This window comes from Triticum aestivum, chromosome 6D, assembly GCF_018294505.1.
Source record: "Triticum aestivum cultivar Chinese Spring chromosome 6D, IWGSC CS RefSeq v2.1, whole genome shotgun sequence".
Classification (NCBI taxonomy): Eukaryota; Viridiplantae; Streptophyta; class Magnoliopsida; order Poales; family Poaceae; genus Triticum; species Triticum aestivum.
This window is the reverse complement of record NC_057811.1, coordinates 111833774-111852419: the sequence shown is the minus strand read 5'-3', so window position 1 is coordinate 111852419 and position 18646 is coordinate 111833774. Positions and strand designations below refer to the sequence as shown.

The 18646-nt window shown below is 47.3% G+C and overlaps 1 protein-coding gene across 1 annotated transcript; it reads right to left on the bottom strand.

The window, feature by feature from the left end:
- Positions 1-12670: 12670 nt before the first annotated feature.
- Positions 12671-16935, bottom strand: LOC123141282 (GDSL esterase/lipase At1g28600-like). The gene is made up of 6 exons (XM_044560460.1): positions 16772-16935; positions 15132-15438; positions 14932-14995; positions 13727-13987; positions 13418-13633; positions 12671-13308 (listed from the first exon to the last, which is right to left on the bottom strand). Exons 1-6 carry the CDS (start codon positions 16933-16935, stop codon positions 12671-12673), a joined length of 1650 nt encoding a protein of 549 aa, XP_044416395.1.
- Positions 16936-18646: the final 1711 nt, after the last annotated feature.

Below are 18646 nucleotides of genomic sequence, written 5' to 3'. Positions count from 1 at the left end.
CCACCTCCTGAATAGGTCTGCCATCTTCTTAAGAGCGTGAGACTTGATTAATTGCTCTATAATTGGCTTCTCCGGATCCTCCTCTGGCGGTAGGGTGAAATTTGCCTTCAGCTCAGTCCAAAGATCATCTTTCTGCATATCATTGACATAAGACACCTCAGGGTCTTCCTTCTTAGGCTTATGATGCTGACCGGGATCTTGTCCCTAACTAGAACCCCGCACTGAGCAGCAAAAACATCCTTTGTCCGGAGGGGTTCAATCGGTTGGCCGTCGCGCGCGATTGCTGTGATCTCAAACCTTTCATCCGAGCGCAACTTTCTCTTCGGGCCTCGTCTCTTTACCGCAGTTGTGCTCGATCCGGAGGGCTAGAAAAAAGAAGAAAGACGAGTGTTAATTAATATGTGTACATACCAAAACAATGAATGCATCAATTAGCTAGTCAGCACGGGCTTAACTAATATATTTACCTGGCCGGACTCTGTTCGGTCACCGGAGCCGTCACCACGGGCTCCTTCTTGCACCAGCATTGGGTCACCGGAGCCATCACCACGGGCTCCTTCTTGCACCAGCATTGGGTCACCGGAGCCATCATAATCATGGCTTTCCTCCTCCACTCTTGGATCACCGTAGCCTGCTTCTTCACCCTGTTCTTCCAGACCATCATTGTCGTTAAGATACGACAAGATATCACCTCCGGCTAAGATTATGTCTGTGCTCCATTGTTTCTGCAAATATTACAACATGGCAATTATTACACAAACATGACAGCAGGTGGATATATTAGCGCAAACGTAGACCTAGCTTATTCCGGGTTTGGGGTGGCCTAGGCAACGCTTCAAGGGTAGGGGCGCGGCGGGAGGGGGTAGGAGACCGACATCGTTTTTTCTAGGGTTTGGGTGTCCTCGAGAGTTTTGGTCGAGCGAGAGGGCCGGGGGGTGCTCCCGTGGTACATACATGAGAAAATAATGTTATCGGGGAGGGGGTATATCGACCCCCCCTCCCACGTGTTGAAGTTATCGGGAGGGGGTTTTATATCGACAACGACGACATACATACACGGGAAAATAATGTTATCGAGGAGGGGGTATATCGACCCCCCCTCGTGTTGAAGTTATCCCCCTCGTGTTGAAGTTATCGGGAGGGGGTAATATCGACAACGACAACATACATACACGGGAAAATAATGTTATCGGGGAGGGGGTATATCGGCCCCCCCTCGTGTTGAAGTTATCCCCCCTCGTGTTGAAGTTATCAGGAGGGGTATATATCGACGACGACAGACCCGATAAAACATAAGAAAACGAAGAAGAAATAAAAAGAGGAGAAGAAGAAAGGAATAGAGGAGAGGATTGAAGAAAAAAAAGAAGAAAAAAAAAGAGGAGAAGAAGAAAGGAATAGAGGAGAAGAAGAAAAAATAGAATATAAGGAATAGAGGAGAAGAAGAAAAAATAGAATATATTCTATTTTTTCTTCTTCTCCTCTATTCCTTTCTTCTTCTCCTCTTCTTTTTCTACTTTTTTCCTCTTCTTATTTATTTCTCCTCTTCTTCTTTCTTTCCTCTTCTTATTTTCTTCTTTCCTATCCTTCTTTTTCTTCTTCTTCCCTTCCTAGCTAGATATATAAAACTTTTCTAAAATTGTAACTTTTGCATATATAAAACTTTTCCATGTGGATCATCATTTCTCATATATATCGAATATATATCCATTGTCATATATAAAAACTTTCTATATATGAACAAAAAACTTTCTATGAACAAAAAAACATTTTTGACATATATATTCATACATTTTGAACATCTACATACATACAAAAAAAGTTTTTGTTCACATATACATTATAGCCACATACACATATACATCACATATGAACAAAAAATTAAACTAATAAAAAACATATAGCCACATATGAACAAAAACATATAGCCACATACATACACATATACATTATATATATATGATCAAAAAACAATTAACTAATAAAAAAACAGAGCCGGGGCGGCGGCTCTCACAGCGGGGGCGGCTAGGGCGATGGCGACGGTGGGGGCGGCGAGGGCGCCGGAGCGCGGGGGCGGGACGGGGCGGGGGCGGCGAGGGCGCCGGCGAGCACGCGCGGGCCGGGCAGGGGGGCTCGGGGCGCCGAGGCAGCGCGCGCGAGCAGGGGAGCACGAGGCGGGGCGGCGCGTGGGGCAGGGCGACGGCGACGAGCACCGGGCGGCGACCCGTCGAGGCAAGGGCGCGGGGCGACGACGACGAGGAGCGGGCGGCGACGGCGAGCACGGGCAGCCTGGCGGCGTCGGGGGCAACTGGCGATGGAAATCTGAAAATTTCCTAAGTGCTGGCTTATATAGCAAAGCCTTTGGTCCCGGTTCAACGCACAAACCGGGACGAATGCCACCCTAAAGGTCCCTTTTCAGCAGCCCAAAGGGCGGGAAGCGGCGGCCTTTGGTCCCGGTTGGTGGCACCAACCGGGACTAAAGGGGGGGCATTGGTCCCGGTTGGTGCCACCAACCGGGACCAAAGGCCTTGCGCTGCCCGCGGCCAAAAGTTTAGTCCCACCTCGCTAGTTGAGAGGGGCTCGGAGTGGTTTATAAGCCCCACTGCGGCTGCCCTCTCGAGCTCCTCTCAAATGCAGGCTTACGGGCTTAATGTCACACTGTGCTGTCTGTGGGCCTATTGGGCCTTCTGCGGGCCTGAATCCTGGCCCAGGTTGGGTTTCTATTCGTATTCAGGCCGTGGTGGCCCAATAGGTGGCGGTTTTTAAAAAAAAATCCAGTTTTTTGGTTCTGTTTTTTGCATTATTTATTTTCTTTTGTTTTTTGCTTTATTTTTTAATTCTTTTTGCTTTTAGGTCAGCAAAATTATAAACTGTCTGTTAGTGCCATAGTTTTAGAAAAAATATAAACTTTCTATTAGTGCCATTAGTTCTTTATGAAAATTCTTTTTGCTGTATTTAGTTCTTTTGTTTTCTTTTTTGCTATATTTATTTTGTTTTGTTTCTACTTACAACAAAAAACTTATTTATTTTATTTTATATTGTTTCTAATTATTTATTTATTTTACTTTATGATAATTCTTTCTGCTATTAAAGTTTCTATCAAAAAAAGTTCTTTATGAAAATTCTTTTTGCTTTTAATGATTAAAAATAAAAAAGAGGCGCAATGCGCATTGATTTGCTTCAAGCCTTTCAGAATAGTGTAGACTGCACTGCACATAGCTCGATGCAGTCTACCTTATTCCTCAAGGCTTGAAGCTAAGCAACGTGAGCATTGCGCCTCTTCTTCATCGTCTCTGCACTCAGGGCTTATAAACCGCTCCTAGTGCCTCTCAGCTAGCGAGGTGGGACTAAAAAACTGCTTAGCTAGTAAGAAACTCTAGTACCAGTTCGTGCCACGAACAGGTACTAAAGGTGCTCGTGGGGCCACAGCCTCATTAGTACCGGTTCGTGGCACCAACAGGGACCAAAGGGTGGAATTGGTCCCGGTTCGTGCCACCAACCGGGACCAATGGCCTTGCACAGCGGCGTGGTGGTGAGTTTAGTCCCACCTCGCTAGCTAAGAGAGAGCCGCACCTGTTTATAAGGTGCGGTGCGCCTGAGCTGTCGAGTTCCTCTCTAAAGCAGGCTTACGGGCCTAACCTCTCTGTACATGCCTGTGGGCCTACTGGGCCTTCTGCGGGCCTGAATCCTGGCCCATGGATGGGTTTCTAATCGTATTCAGGCCGTGGTGGCCCAGTAGGTGGCATAATTTTTAATTTTTGGCCTGTTATTTTTCATGCATTTACTAATTATTTTGAGCTATAAGACCCTAAAATTGAAAAGCATTTCAAATGAACTCTGAAAAGGTTGAAAGTTGGCATGGTATCATCATTTCATCCACATAGCATGTGCAAGAAAGTTGAGAGGGTTACGGCAAAAACTAGATGCACTTCTTGTACAAAACGGACAATGGTATCATACTCGTCTATTACAAAGTTGGCATGGTATCATCATAATAGTTGCGGGAGAAAGTCTTCACTTTTTCTTCGCTTATGTCATTTGCTTATTGCGCCGTAACCATGGATAATCTTCATCGTTTATCAGGATGCTTGGGTCAGCCTTGACTTTGAAGGGAGGAATTTCATGAAACTTTTCATAATCTTCAGACATGTCTGTCTTGCCCTCCACTCCCACAATGTCCCTTTTTCCTGAAAGAACTATGTGGCGCTTTGGCTCATCGTATGATGTATTCGCTTCCTTATCTTTTCTTTTCCTCGGTCTGGTAGACATGTCCTTCACATAGATAACCTGTGCCACATCATTGGCTAGGACGAACGGTTCGTCAGTGTACCCAAGATTGTTCAGATCCACTGTTGTCATTCCGTACTGTGGGTCTACCTGTACCCCGCCTCCTGACAGATTGACCCATTTGCACTTAAACAAAGGGACCTTAAAATCATGTCCGTAGTCAAGTTCCCATATATCCATTATGTACCCATAATATGTGTCCTTCCCCTCTCGGTTGCTGCATCAAAGCGGACACCGCTGTTTTGGTTGGTGCTCTTTTGATCTTGGGCGATCGTGTAAAATGTATTCCCATTTATCTCGTATCCTTTGTAAGTCAATACAGTCGAAGATGGTCCCCTGGACAACGAGTACAACTCATCACAAACAGTGGTGTCACCTCTGAGACGTGTTTCCAACCAACTGCTGAAAGTCCTGATGTGTTCACATGTAATCCAGTCGTCACACTGCTCCGGGTGTTTGGAGCGCAGACTGTTCTTGTGTTCATCGACATACGGGGTCACCAAGGTAGAGTTCTGTAGAACTGTGTAGTGTGCTTGAGACCAAGAATATCCATCCCTGCATATTATTGAGTCCCCCCCTCCAAGCGTGCCTTTTCCAGTCAGTCTCCCCTCATACCGCGATTTAGGGAGACCTATCTTCTTAAGGCCAGGAATGAAGTCAACACAAAACCCAATGACATCCTCTGTTTGATGGCCCATGGAGATGCTTCCTTCTGGCCTAGCGCGGTTACGGACATATTTCTTTAGGACTCCCATGAACCTCTCAAAGGGGAACATATTGTGTAGAAATACGGGCCCCAGAATGACAATCTCGTCGACTAGATGAACTAGGACGTGCGTCATGATATTGAAGAAGGATGGTGGGAACACCAGCTCGAAACAGACAAGACATTGCGCCACATCACTCCTTAGCCTTGGTATGATTTCTGGATCGATCACCTTCTGGGAGATTGCATTGAGGAATGCACATAGCTTCACAATGGCTAATCGGACGTTTTCCGGTAGAAGCCCCCTCAATGCAACCGGAAGCAGTTGCGTCATAATCACGTGGCAGTCATGAGACTTTAGGTTCTGGAACTTTTTCTCTGGCATATTTATTATTCCCTTTATATTCGACGAGAAGCCAGTCGGGACCTTCATACTGAGCAGGCATTCAAAGAAGATTTCTTTCTCTTCTTTCGTAAGAGCGTAGCTGGCAGGACCTTCATACTGCTTCGGAGGCATGCCGTCTTTTTCGTGCAAATGTTGCAGGTCCTCCCGTGCCTCAGGTGTATCTTTTGTCTTCCCATACACGCCCAAGAAGCCTAGCAGGTTCACGCAAAGGTTCTTCGTCACGTGCATCACGTCGATTGAAGAGCGGACCTCTAGCTCTTTCCAGTAGGGTAGGTCCCAAAATATAGATTTCTTCTTCCACATGGGTGCGTGTCCCTCAGCGTCATTCGGAACAGCTAGTCCGCCGGGACCCTTTCCAAAGATTACGTGTAAATCATTGACCATAGCAAGTACGTGATCACCGGTACGCATGGCGGGCTTCTTCCGGTGATCTGCCTCGCCTTTGAAATGCTTGCCTTTCTTTCGACATTGATGGTTGGTCGGAAGAAATCGACGATGGCCCAGGTACACATTTTTCCTGCTTTTGTCCAGGTATATACTTTCAGTGTCATCTAAACAGTGCGTGCATGCGTGGTATCCCTTGTTTGTCTGTCCTGAAAGGTTACTGAGAGCGGGCCAATCGTTGATGGTTACAAACAGCAACGCGTGCAGGTTAAATTCCTCCTGTTTGTGCTCATCCCACGTACGTACACCGTTTCCATTCCACAGCTGTAAAAGTTCTTCAACTAATGGCCTTAGGTACACATCAATGTCGTTGCCGGGTTGCTTAGGGCCTTGGATGAGAACTGGCATCATAATGAACTTCCGCTTCATGCACATCCAAGGAGGAAGGTTATACATACATAGAGTCACGGGCCAGGTGCTGTGATTGCTGCTTTGCTCCCCGAAAGGATTAATGCCATCCGCGCTTAAACCAAACCATACGTTCCTTGGGTCAGCTGCAAACTCAGCCCAGTACTTTCTCTCGATTTTTCTCCACTGCGACCCGTCAGCGGGTGCTCTCAACTTCCCGTCTTTCTTACGGTCCTCACTGTGCCATCGCATCAACTTGGCATGCTCTTCGTTTCTGAACAGACGTTTCAACCGTGGTATTATAGGAGCATACCACATCACCTTCGCAGGAACCCTCTTCCTGGGGGGCTCGCCGTCAACATCACCAGGGTCATCTCGTCTGATCTTATACCGCAATGCACCGCATACCGGGCATGCGTTCAGATCCTTGTACGCACCGCGGTAGAGGATGCAGTCATTAGGGCATGCATGTATCTTCTGCACCTCCAATCCTAGAGGGCATATGACCTTCTTTGCTGCGTATGTACTGTCGGGCAATTCGTTATCCTTTGGAAGCTTCTTCTTCAATATTTTCAATAGCTTCTCAAATCCTTTGTCAGGCACAGCATTCTCTGCCTTCCACTGCAGCAATTCCAGTACGGTACCGAGCTTTGTGTTGCCATCTTCGCAATTGGGGTACAACCCTTTTTTGTGATCCTCTAACATGCGATCGAACTTCAGCTTCTCCTTTTGACTTTCGCATTGCATCCTTGCATCGACTATGACCCGGCGGAGATCATCATCATCGGGCACTGGTTCCTCTTGATCTTCAGCAGCTTCCCCCCTTGCAGCATCATTGGGCACATCGCCTGGTTCCTCTTGATCTTCAGCAGCTTCCCCCGTTGCAGCATCACCGAATTCAGGGGGCACATAGTTGTCATCGTCCTCTTCTTCTTCGCCGTCTTTCATCATAACCCCTATTTCTCCGTGCCTCGTCCAAACATTATAGTGTGGCATGAAACCCTTGTAAAGCAGGTGGGTGTGAAGGATTTTCCGGTCAGAGTAAGACTTCGTATTCCCACATATAGGGCATGGACAACACATAAAACCATTCTGCTTGTTTGCCTCAGCCACTTCGAGAAAATCATGCAAGCCCTTAATGTACTCGGAGGTGTGTCTGTCACCGTACATCCATTGCCGGTTCATCTGCGTGCATTATATATAATTAAGTGTGTCAAAAACCATTACAGAACATCATGAATAGATAATTAAGTGACCAAATTAATAGAAGCTCATCGTCACATTAAAACCAAAGTACATACATAGTTTTCATCTAACAACATATAGCTCTCTAGAGCATCTAATTAATTAAACCATACATTGAAACTATGTAAAACATTTCAATGCGAAAACAAATGCGATCATAATCGCAACCAAGGTAACAATTGATCCAACGGCATAATGATACCAAGCCTCGGTATGAATGGCATATTTTCTAATCTTTCTAATCTTCAAGCGCATTGCATCCATCTTGATCTTGTGATCATCGACGACATCCGCAACATGCAACTCCAATATCATCTTCTCCTCCTCAATTTTTTTTATTTTTTTCCTTCAAGTAATTGTTTTCTTCTTCAACTAAATTTAACCTCTCGACAATAGGGTCGGTTGGAATTTCTAGTTCAACCACCTCCTAGATAAATAAAATCTATGTCACGTTGGTCGGCATATTTGTCATAAACAATAAATGAACCAGATAGTTATAAAAAGATAATATATACCACATCCGAATCATAGACAGGACGAGGGCCGACGGGGGCGGATACCAAAACCATCGCACTATGTAATAAGAAAGAATAATAAAAGTAACAAAATTAGACAAGTATCTATCTAAAGTAAGAATTTTTTTTTCAGAAAGAAGATAAGAACAAGAGGCTCACCACGGTGGTGCTGGCGACGAGATCGGCGCGGGCGATCGACGGCGGTGAAGACGGGGACGGGACGTGACAGACCGCTAAACCTAGACAAATCTCGGGGAAAATGGAGCTCGGAGGTCGAGTTTCGAGAGGAGAAAGATTAACTAGTATGGCTCGGACATTTCATCGAACACCTCATATGCATAGGAGGTGAGCTAAAGCACCCAAATGCCCTCCCCTCGCCGCCAGAAAAAACAGAGCACTGTGGAGTGCTCTGCTGTGGCGATGGGGTATATATAGGCAACTCATTTGTCCCGGTTCGTGGTAGAAACCGGGACTAAAGCTCAGCCTTCTGTCCCGGTTCGAGCCAAGAACCGGGACCAATGGTTGTGGGCCAGGAGCGAGGACCATTGGTCCCGGTTCGTGCCTAGAACCGGGACAAATGGGTCCATACGAACCGGGACCAATGCCCACGAGGCCCCGGCCGGCCCCCTGGGCTCACGAACCGGGACGAATGGCCCCATGGGTCCCGGTTCGTGACTGAACCGGGACTAATGGGCTTGCCATGCCCGAACGAAAGCCCTGTTTTCTACTAGTGCTTGTTCATCAGGGCATCACGGCAGCCCAGCAACTACTGCAATCCTGGTGATATCCGCATGCGCGATGTGATCTTCAGGAAGGCCCGTCTGCTCCGTGCTCCTTCGACACCTGATGCCATGGAGGTTCGATTTTCCCTCTCTCAGTTTCGTGTGTTGTGTGTTCATGCACACGGCAGCAGGGTGATGATTTTTGTTTGATCAATCATCTGAGTACAGTTTTGAATCTGATAATTTAGCCTTTGTTTAGAATTGGATGGATTGTGTGTAGTTTCCATGGGCAGTTTTCGAGCATGCAGTGATGGCAACTTTAGAGTCATGGCAATTTTTTATGATGCCATGGTAAATTTCAGAGACATGGCAAATTTAACACCCATGGCATTTTAAGTTGGTCACATAGCTTAAACATGTGTACCTGTAGTAGTACCCCAGGTCACGACGCCTGTTAATTATCTGGTGTTGTTATTACAGAATACATGTGGTTAGATTGAGGTCAGAAATCATGGCAATTGTTACACTTTTATCGATGGCAATTCTGTAACGTATATTTCTATTTATAAGCAAAACGCCATGGCAAATTTAGTTTATTGACCATGGCAAATTTAGTTTGTTGATCATGGCAAGCTGATTTTATTTGATCACATTAAATTTAGTTTATTTGGTTCATGGCAAATTTAGTTTACTAGTCATGGCAAATTTAGTTTTTTTTAACACGCCCACCACAATGTGTATGCTTTTGTTTCTTACTTAATCACGGCAAATTTAGTTTGTTGATAATGGCAAATTTAGTTTATTGACCATGGAAAATTTAGTTTATTGATCATGGCAAACTGATTTTATTTGATCATGTCAAATTTAGTTTATCTGGTTCATGGCCAATTTAGTTTACTAGTCATGGCAAATTTAGTTTACTAGTCATGACGAATTTAGTTTTCAAATCATGGCAAATTTTAGTTTACGTGAATTTCGCCGTGACAAGTTTCGATACGAATCTGCCATGCCAATTTTCCAGTTCATATTTATGATTTTTTAACTTTTCTGTTTTTTACACACACGGCAAATTCATCATACCAGAACACGACAATTCTTGATATAAGTCTGTCGTGCCTAGTATTGATACAAATTTGGTTTATTGATCATGGCAAATTTTAGGTTATTGGTTCATGGCAAATGTAGTTTACAATTCATGGCAAATTTATTTTATTGATCATGGCAATTTAGTTTACATGATTTTTTCTGCCATGGCAAGTTTCAATATGAATCTGCCATGTTAATTTTTCTTGTTCATGGCAAATTTAGTTTACGTGAATTTCGCCGTGGCAAGTTTTGATACGAATTTGCCATGACAAGTTTCTTGTTCATAGTTGAATTTCCAACATTTTTTGTCTTTTCGCACACGTTAAATTCACCATGCAAAACACGGCAATTCTTTGATACCAATCTGCCATGGAAAATCTCTTTGTTCATACTTGATTTTCAACATTTTGTGTTTTTTCTCACACACGGCAAAATTCTCCTTCAAAACACGGCAATTTTGATTAAACTTTCATGGCATTTTTAATTAAAAATGCAATTGCATTTTTATCTTTTATTGTCTTGTCAAATTTGTGTGCTCTTTTCACATGAATTTTTCAACTTTTTGCGTTCTTTCACATGGCAATATTGATTTTTGTTGTCATGGCAGATTTGCCATATTTCATTTTGGGCATTAAATATGTCTTTATAAACCTTTGCCATTGTTAAAAAACAAATATAATGGCAAATAGTTTGGTCAAACTCGAATGACATTTTCTGCTATTTTGAAAGGGCAGCGATCTGCGCCGGCGCACCGGCCCAACAGTTGGGCCGGTCGAGGCCCAGCCGTCCGATGCGGTTTGCATGGACCGTTAGATCTACGCGCATACACGGACTGAAGCAACCGTTGCAGCAAAAAAGAACAGTTTTGTTGCAACCGTGTACGAACAGCCACAACAAGGAAAACAGGGGAGCTGGATCCCCCCCCCCCCCCCCGCGACTACCCGTCCCCGATCCGCGGTGGCGGCGGCTAGATCCGCCTGTTATTCGTTCCCCGCGGCCGAATCACGTCGACGAGGGGCTCCCCCACCTATCAAGCCGCCTTGGGATTGCTTCAATCATGTCTTACATACGTCATGACCTCCTTGCCGCCATGGATTTGGGCTCGAGCTCCGTTACGGCCGGTCGAGGTTGCAGCTCGCCGCGAGCCCGTAGCAGCTCGCCGGCGACCGGTTGCAGCATCCGCCCCTGCCCCCCGTGCTGGATCTCGCCGCCGGAATTCACAGAAACTCGTGCTGGGTCGCAGCTCGGCCGTGATGGATGTAGCAAAACATTATGCCAGTTGTAGCAAAAAACGATGCTAGTTGTAGCAAAACCGCGACGCCGGCTGTGTGTTGTAGCAAAACATGACGCTAGTTGTAGCAAAATGCTATGCCAGTTGTAGCAAAAATCTATGCCGGTTGAAGCATGTAGCAAAACTGCAGCATTTTATCATCTTCTTCCACCTCCAGCCATCGCTGGTTGAAGCTTTCTTATTTTCATAGTGTCTAGTTGTAGCTTTCTCTCTCAATGGTTGGAGCTTTTCCCAACAACCGTTGAAGCTTTTCTACCAAAAGTTGTAGCTATTTTCTTTTTAGCAGCACTTGGTCAAGGCTTTTTGTGTCGTTTCGGTTGAAGCTTTTTTAATCGAATGATGTAGCATTTCATGTCAACGGTTGTAGCTTTCCGGCGATGGCGCTGACCGCTTGTAGCTTTCTCTACATCCGGTTGAAGCTTTTCATCTAGGGGGATGAAGCTTTTTTTAAGCGATTGCAACATGAGGGGGTGCGACGATTCTGCAGAAGCCTCCCGTGTCGACCATCGCCGCCCGGCTCGTCGGCGGCGAGGCAGAAGCACGAGACGTGTGGGAGTTGCAACCGCGGGGGATGGGGATTGGTCAACGGGCTGCATCCAATGGTGAAACGGGCTGTAAAGCATGGCGGGGTGAGATCTACATCCATGGACGCGCGGGGGATTCGACCTTCCATGGCCGACGGCGAGATGTGGGCGCCGGCGCTGCAGGAGATGAGGATGGGGGCGAGATCCGCGGAGCTGCGAGACAGGAATGAGGCGAGATTCGCGAGATCCGCAGCGCCACGTGGTTGCTCGCAATTGGGTCGCGGCGTGCGCGCATGGACTGGACCGGCCGAAGCTTCGGCCGGTGCCCCGGCCCCAAACGTTTCCCATTTTGAAAGCAGCCGATGGCATTTTTTAGTAGCTGAGCAAAATCTGGGGCTTTTATTTGTACAGAAAAAACCAAAAACCGGGCCTTTTCATTTAATTTGTTGTTAGTAGGCCTTTTGTTCTTTTTTTCACAGGGAATAGGGATATGGTGTGATGAGGTGTGTGGGCTGTGGGTTCCCCTGCCAAACGAGTTCGTACGTGAGATCGATCCCTCGTACCGAACGAGTTGTGTGGTAGGATGCTCCTCCTGCCACACGTGTGGACAGTTCTAATATTCGCCCACACAGAATCGTGTGGGCTGCCTGCTGGGTATGCCACACAGGGTCATGTGGGCGGGTATCCATCGTGCCACACATGAGGCAGTTATCGGCGTAAAAAGAAAAAGTTAAATAGGAGCCGCGAGCCCCGGCGGATTGGCTGTTTCTCGTGTGTCATATATCTTCAGCTGTTGTGTTGTTTTCGTGACCTTCGGGTCTGTGAGGGCGTCATTATGCCAGGGCTCGGGAGAAGGGAATGTGCGGTCAAGAAACAGATTTCACGTTGCTAAAAAAAACGATTTCACCGGCCCAAAGAAATGGATTTCACGCGTCATGCACAAATCCTTTTTAAAATTTGCTCTATTGTCCATTGATCTTTTGTGTGCATGTATTTGTCTTTCATTAATTTGAATAATAACAACTCTTTTATTATCGTGTATACTGCAGCTATACGAATCGATCCCAATAAGAATTATCTAGGATCACCAAGAATCCATCTAGCAAAGATGGCGCAGCGGGGTGTCGGCGAACGGCCCATCCAGCACGCCGTCGGAGACAATCTTGTACGCCTTCTCCGTCATGTGCAGGCCGTCCCAGCTGGCGAACCCGTCGGGGCTGCCCCAGAGCTTCGTGCTGCTGTTGCACGCCCCGCCGGTGTGGTACGGCCCGTTGCCGCCGCAGCACGCCACGAGCGGGTCGGCGATGCCATACGCCTGCGGCTTCTGGACGAACTGCATGGCGGCGCCGTAGTAGTCGGCGTAGACCACCTTGACGCCGGGGTTCTTCGACCGGATCCTGACGAGCTCCTGCCGCAGCGCCTGGTTGTGCTTCTGGGAGAACTCGTTGTACCACTTGAGGCAGTGCAGCTCGTCGTAGTCGGCCGTGACGTTGCTCTGGTGGGCGCTCAGGTACGCCGGCACGCACCCGATGGGGAAGTTGTCCGGGACGACGATCGTCCTGGCGCCGAGGTCGATCACCTCCTGTACGGCAGCGCCGATGCGGGCGACCACGTCGGGCAGGTACTCCTCCGGCGTCGCACGGGGTTTACTGGGGTTGCCGAACCAGAAGTTGTAGTCGTTCCCGCCGATCTCGCCCACCAGCACCAGGGAATCGTTCAGGAGAGCCCTCGTGGCGACTGCAAGGCACAATATACGAGAAATAATATATATACTCCAGATCTATTGAACCACACGTACGTACGTGAAATAGACGACGCATGCATGCATCGCATGCACGTTACTTACCAGCCCCGGGAGCGATGCGCGCGAGGACCTTCTTGAAGGAGGCGAGCTGCCGGTCGAGGGTGGAAGGCGGGTTCACTGTGAAGTTGTACTTGGTCTTGAAGTACTCCGGCGGCAGCGCGGTGGAGCCAAACACGGCGAAGTTGGCGCCGGTGGGGAACTGCCCGGTCGCCTCCTCCGGGATGCTCGGCGGCAGCAGCGGCAGGCCCAACGCCTCCGCTGAAACATGCACACATCACACATGAACCGATCGCTTTAGGAGAAAATCACATTGAGAATAATAACCGATGATGGCGAGCGACGGCGGCTCACCATAGAAGTCGACGACGACACGGCCGTCGGAGATGCGGCCGCTAGGGTGCTTGAAGAAGGTCATGCCGAAGGGGAGCTCCTTGAGTGGCGACGGGCCGTTGCCGATGGTGTACACGAAGTTGCCGGTGTCGATGAGGGAGTCACCGAACGCGAAGAAGCGCTTGTATCTGCAGCCGCACAGCGCCACGTCCGCGTTGAGAAGCACCGCGACGACGGAGATGGTGAGCACGACGGCGGAGGAGCACGTGCGACTACCCATATCTGAAAATCAAGGACGTGTACTACATCGAAAAAACAATTGATATCGGTGTCCTTTTATAGAACTTCATGGGGTATGCGTGTGGGTGACATATATGGAATAATGCATATCAATATGTGCATCAATTCAGGATTATGTAAGGCGGACGTATGTAAGGTGAATCATAGTATAAAAGGTTGATTTACTTCTATATATATACATGCATTGTTCCTTATTAAGGAGAAGATATGGTTTTTATGGCATTGTTGGTCCATCGTCCATGTATATATATCGGCCGGCAAGGCCAATGTTTCGCGCTCTAGTTTCTTTGGACAAACAAAAAAAAGAGGAAGCTAATCTATTGCCTAAAATAAAATCTTCTCTTGTTAGCTCTTCAAATTATTTAGTGCTGGCTAAGAAAGTGTATATATTTTCCTTAAAAAAAGTGTTTATGTATCTCCAAGACAAGTGGTGATTAAGATTTAATTACAAAACATTTTTGTGAAAAGTTATTTATCAAACCGGCAAAACACTGTTCTATCTTCCAAATAAAAATTGCATCATTCCATTATACATTCTCTTATCATTACTATTTACTAGCAAAGGGCCCATGTGCTGGAATGGATGCAGAATAAATTGATATGTGCCTGGACACCTAAAAATATATTTAAAACTCAATCATCTTAGGGTTCATCCTAATTATTGTTTGGTTTTATGGTTTACCCCAATTGCGGTCCTCTAATTCCACTATACGACAGTCCTCTCAATAGAAAAATAAAGCACTTCACTTATTTCACAATCTTATTTCTTTTTTCTTCTGGATCAATCTTATTTGTTTGCAGCACCGATATCCAAAATTACGATCTTCTTTCACCACAAACTTATTAGTTTAAAATGCAAAATCGACGACAAAATTGCACTTAGCTTGGCATGTGGTCCCGGTGGTGCAAACTGTACGATGACGTACCTCGTGTGAAGCACAGGTGGACGGTGTTCTGGCGAAGTCGGCGGAATGGCGAGATTGGAAGCTTCTGTTGAAAACATGAGCAAATTACTACGAGATTGAATCCGAATAAATAGGAAATAGATCATGACAGCAATAGTAGAGATTAAACTAATCATGCAAACTAGCATAGTAGATGAACATATCATATCTAGGGCACATACTAGAAGCATGAATTCTACCACGATCTCGAATAGGAAGGATAGAATCACATACGGTGCAGCGGGAGCAGCACCGCCGGCGTTGACGTTGTCGCCCATGTCGTCAAGGATGAGGTTGCCGAGGTCGGGGAAGAAGTCGTCGTTCGCGAAGTCGTCGCCGCCAGCAGTAGCGTGAGTGCGCTCCCCAAAGACCTGATCGCCCCTCTCCCGTACAGGATCACGAGAGGCGGGGTTCCGGAGGCCTGTTGTCCCTTCTCCCGGTGCACGCCGGAAGGAGGGATGGAGAAGACTTACTTGGCGGCGCAATGATCTGGAACGGTGGTGAGAAACCATACGAAGCGGCAGCGGCTAGGGTAGAATCGGAAACGGTTCAGTAATTAACGCGTCCGTTAATTATTAATTAATGACTCATTAATTTTTTCCGAACAGCAAAAATATAGACAACGTGCATAGCTCTGTCCTCGGCTCGGCTTAATCCCGCGGCGCGGCGAGGAGGAGGAGCGCGCGTGTAGGTCTCCTCTTCTCATGCTCATACAAGTGGTAGAAGAGCTCACCTTATAAAGAGGTGCAGCTCTCTCTCAACTTATAAGGTGGGACTAAACTTTAGCCTCACTCACTTCACTCACATGTATGCATGAATGGGCCAGGAGAATTTCAGAATTTTAGTTGGCCTTTGGGTCAAAAGCCCACTAGCAAATTCCAACAGCTTCAGGGGCTACAATAATTGAGTTGGGGTGTCGACCGAGTAGCTCGAGGCCCTTCTGTTCCGACGAAGTCGGTGGAACGATGAGATTAGAAGCTTCTGGCATGGCTATTTAGAGCAAAGGAAATTGCAATTGAGTTGGGGTTTAGATCGAGGAGCTTGAGGATTTTTCATGGCAAAGGAGGGTGGTCAGACGAAGTCTATGTGTGGCACCCCTTTGGCCGCGTGGTTGAGCAGTTCTCTTGTGCACTCCGCATGACATATGAGGACATCAGATGCAGCTGGTGCCAGGCGTGTGTATAGGAAGAGTTTGTCAGCAGTCGATTGCGGTTATTCCTATCCTGCACCACGATCCTCAGTGTTTCGTCCGTTGATTTATCACAACTCTATGCGTGTGGAGTTCCTCTTGCAAAATATCCCCATGTTTCATAAAGAAAGAGTGAATTCCGGTTTTTACCTTTTATTTTGACATTTTTGACACTAATTACCCTATTTAGTCAGATTTCATTCATTTTACCCCATTTAGCAAAAGTGTTGCCGTAATTTACCCTGTTTAAAATTTTGTGAGCATTCTGACCGGTGGGTCATAATTGTCTGGTCTAGCTGGCATGCCAAGTTGGTAGTTTTTCATGCTTATTTTTCTCACTGCTGAACCGGGTTATGCATTGCACAGCTTCTCCCGACCAGCTCGGCACGATGAAGGTCGCTTACATCATGTCCAACGCACAACGCCCGAGTCGGCCGCGCGCCACGCTGGCCTCCAGCCGCTTCTAGCTTATGTTGCCAGTCCCCAATCGATTGCATCGCCTGTCCAGGCTTTCGACCGAACGCACCCATCAGGCTCGCTCGAACGTACGGTTAGGTATTGTCAGGCATCGGCGACGGCGATACCGATGGAGGCAGCAGTGGATGTTGAGGGGCCGGCCATGCGATTTCATACCTCCAAGAGCAGGGCCGTATGGGCCGCGACATCAAGGTAGGAAACGTCGACCCCGTGGATTCCGATGGCTCCATCAAGCTCGCTAGACATCGGGCTGGGCACGTCCATGTACGTGACCCGCTGCACCGAGTTCTTCTTACTTTGGCGACATAGCAGGGACCCATTGTTGGTTTTGAAACACTAGCTCGATTCACCAGGACCAAATGTGCAAGCTAGCTAGACAAGGAAGCTAGCACAGGTGGATTGATGAACAGTGCCACATGCACATGCATGCGTACGTGAACCTGGGCTTTGCACTAGCGCTACATCCGATCGGTAGATCACGATGCAGTCGGCAGAACACCTGCGTAACATGGCGACCGATGGAAGAAACTCTAATCGATAGATTGCAACAGGCTAGTCTCGAGCCTCACATTTCTTTATTGCTTTGATCTGGTGATATTAGAACGTGGTGTACAACGATATATATAGCACCCAGTCGTGGCCAAACTAAGCCTATACGTATCCTAGTCGGACATGTACATCGTGGTTTATTCCAATAACCATCAGGCTGTGCTCAGTTAATGGCGGGTCTGTGACGACGGTGCGATCATATCGGGTCTGGCTGGTCGGGAGAAGCTAGGAGGACAGGTTCAACAGAGAAAAAAATAGACAGAAAAAACCTGTCGATGTGGCATGCCAGCATAGACATGACAATTGGGACCCGCTAGTCAGAACGGATATAAAATTTTTAATAGGGTAAATTATGGCAATACTTTTGCTAAATGGGGTAAAACGGATGAAATCCAGCTAAAGGGGATAATTAGTGACAAAAATGTCAGGATAAAGGCTAAAAACTGGAATTCACTCATAAAAAAATGTGAGCTCTTTTATGGTACCCTGAAATGAATATCGGCCGTTCATTCCTGATGATCCAACGCCTCAAAGAGATGTATACTGCTTGGATTGGGTTAGCAGTACAGCGCGCACTGCTTTTTAACGCGAGCAGTATACAAGATTTGAGGGCAATTTGGGAAGACGTTTTCAGCTTGTCAGATGGATTGATGCGACACCCACTTGTTCTCTCTCATTCTGTTCCGCCGTCGCCCGCATGCATCTCCGCGGGCCCATGTCCCATCCCTTCCTTGATCAGCCCGTGCTCGTGGACCAGACAAGCCCGTACTCGGTGGCTTGGAGCAGGTCTCACCTGACTTCTCCTACCCGCCCTCCTCTTCGCCGCCAGGCCGTATGTGAGGGGCTGGCTTAGACTGCTCATCATGGCCTGACTCATGACGGTGGTGGCAAAAACACCGGACGCTCTCGCCGCTGTCGAAAAGAAGGCCATGCCATGCAGAAATACATCATCCCCCGCCACAGCTCCCAGGCAGCAATACGTAGGCGACAGGTGCTCACGGATAGTTTAGTATTCAGCTTCGTATAGTTGTCCATGTCCAACGCAAATTATGGTTTTTAGTTGTAAAGTATAGTAGTTCAGTCTGTTGGCAATCGCAGTGATGCTCGGTTATTTCCAAGGAGCGGCAGTTAGCACCTGCAAGAAAATTTTAACGCCACTCAATTTCTATGATGAAATCATACCACATATACGGATATACCCAATCCTGGATAACTGAACTTCTAATCCATAAGAAGGCAGCAGATGTTCGAGGCCTACCGCAAGGTCACCGATGTGCGAGCCTGCAAGGTCTACTAGAGGAGCATGGCGTGGCAGCGGCAGCGGCAGCGACAAGATCAGGAGCCGAGGGGAGTTGGACGGCCGGCTGGGCGTGTGGGAACGGCGCGTTGAGATTGAGGTGAAGCGTGGCTGCTTGGCCCGCCGAGGGAGGTGAGATTGCTAGGCGGCGGCGGAGTTTTAATGTGAAAATTAGGGTCTAAACT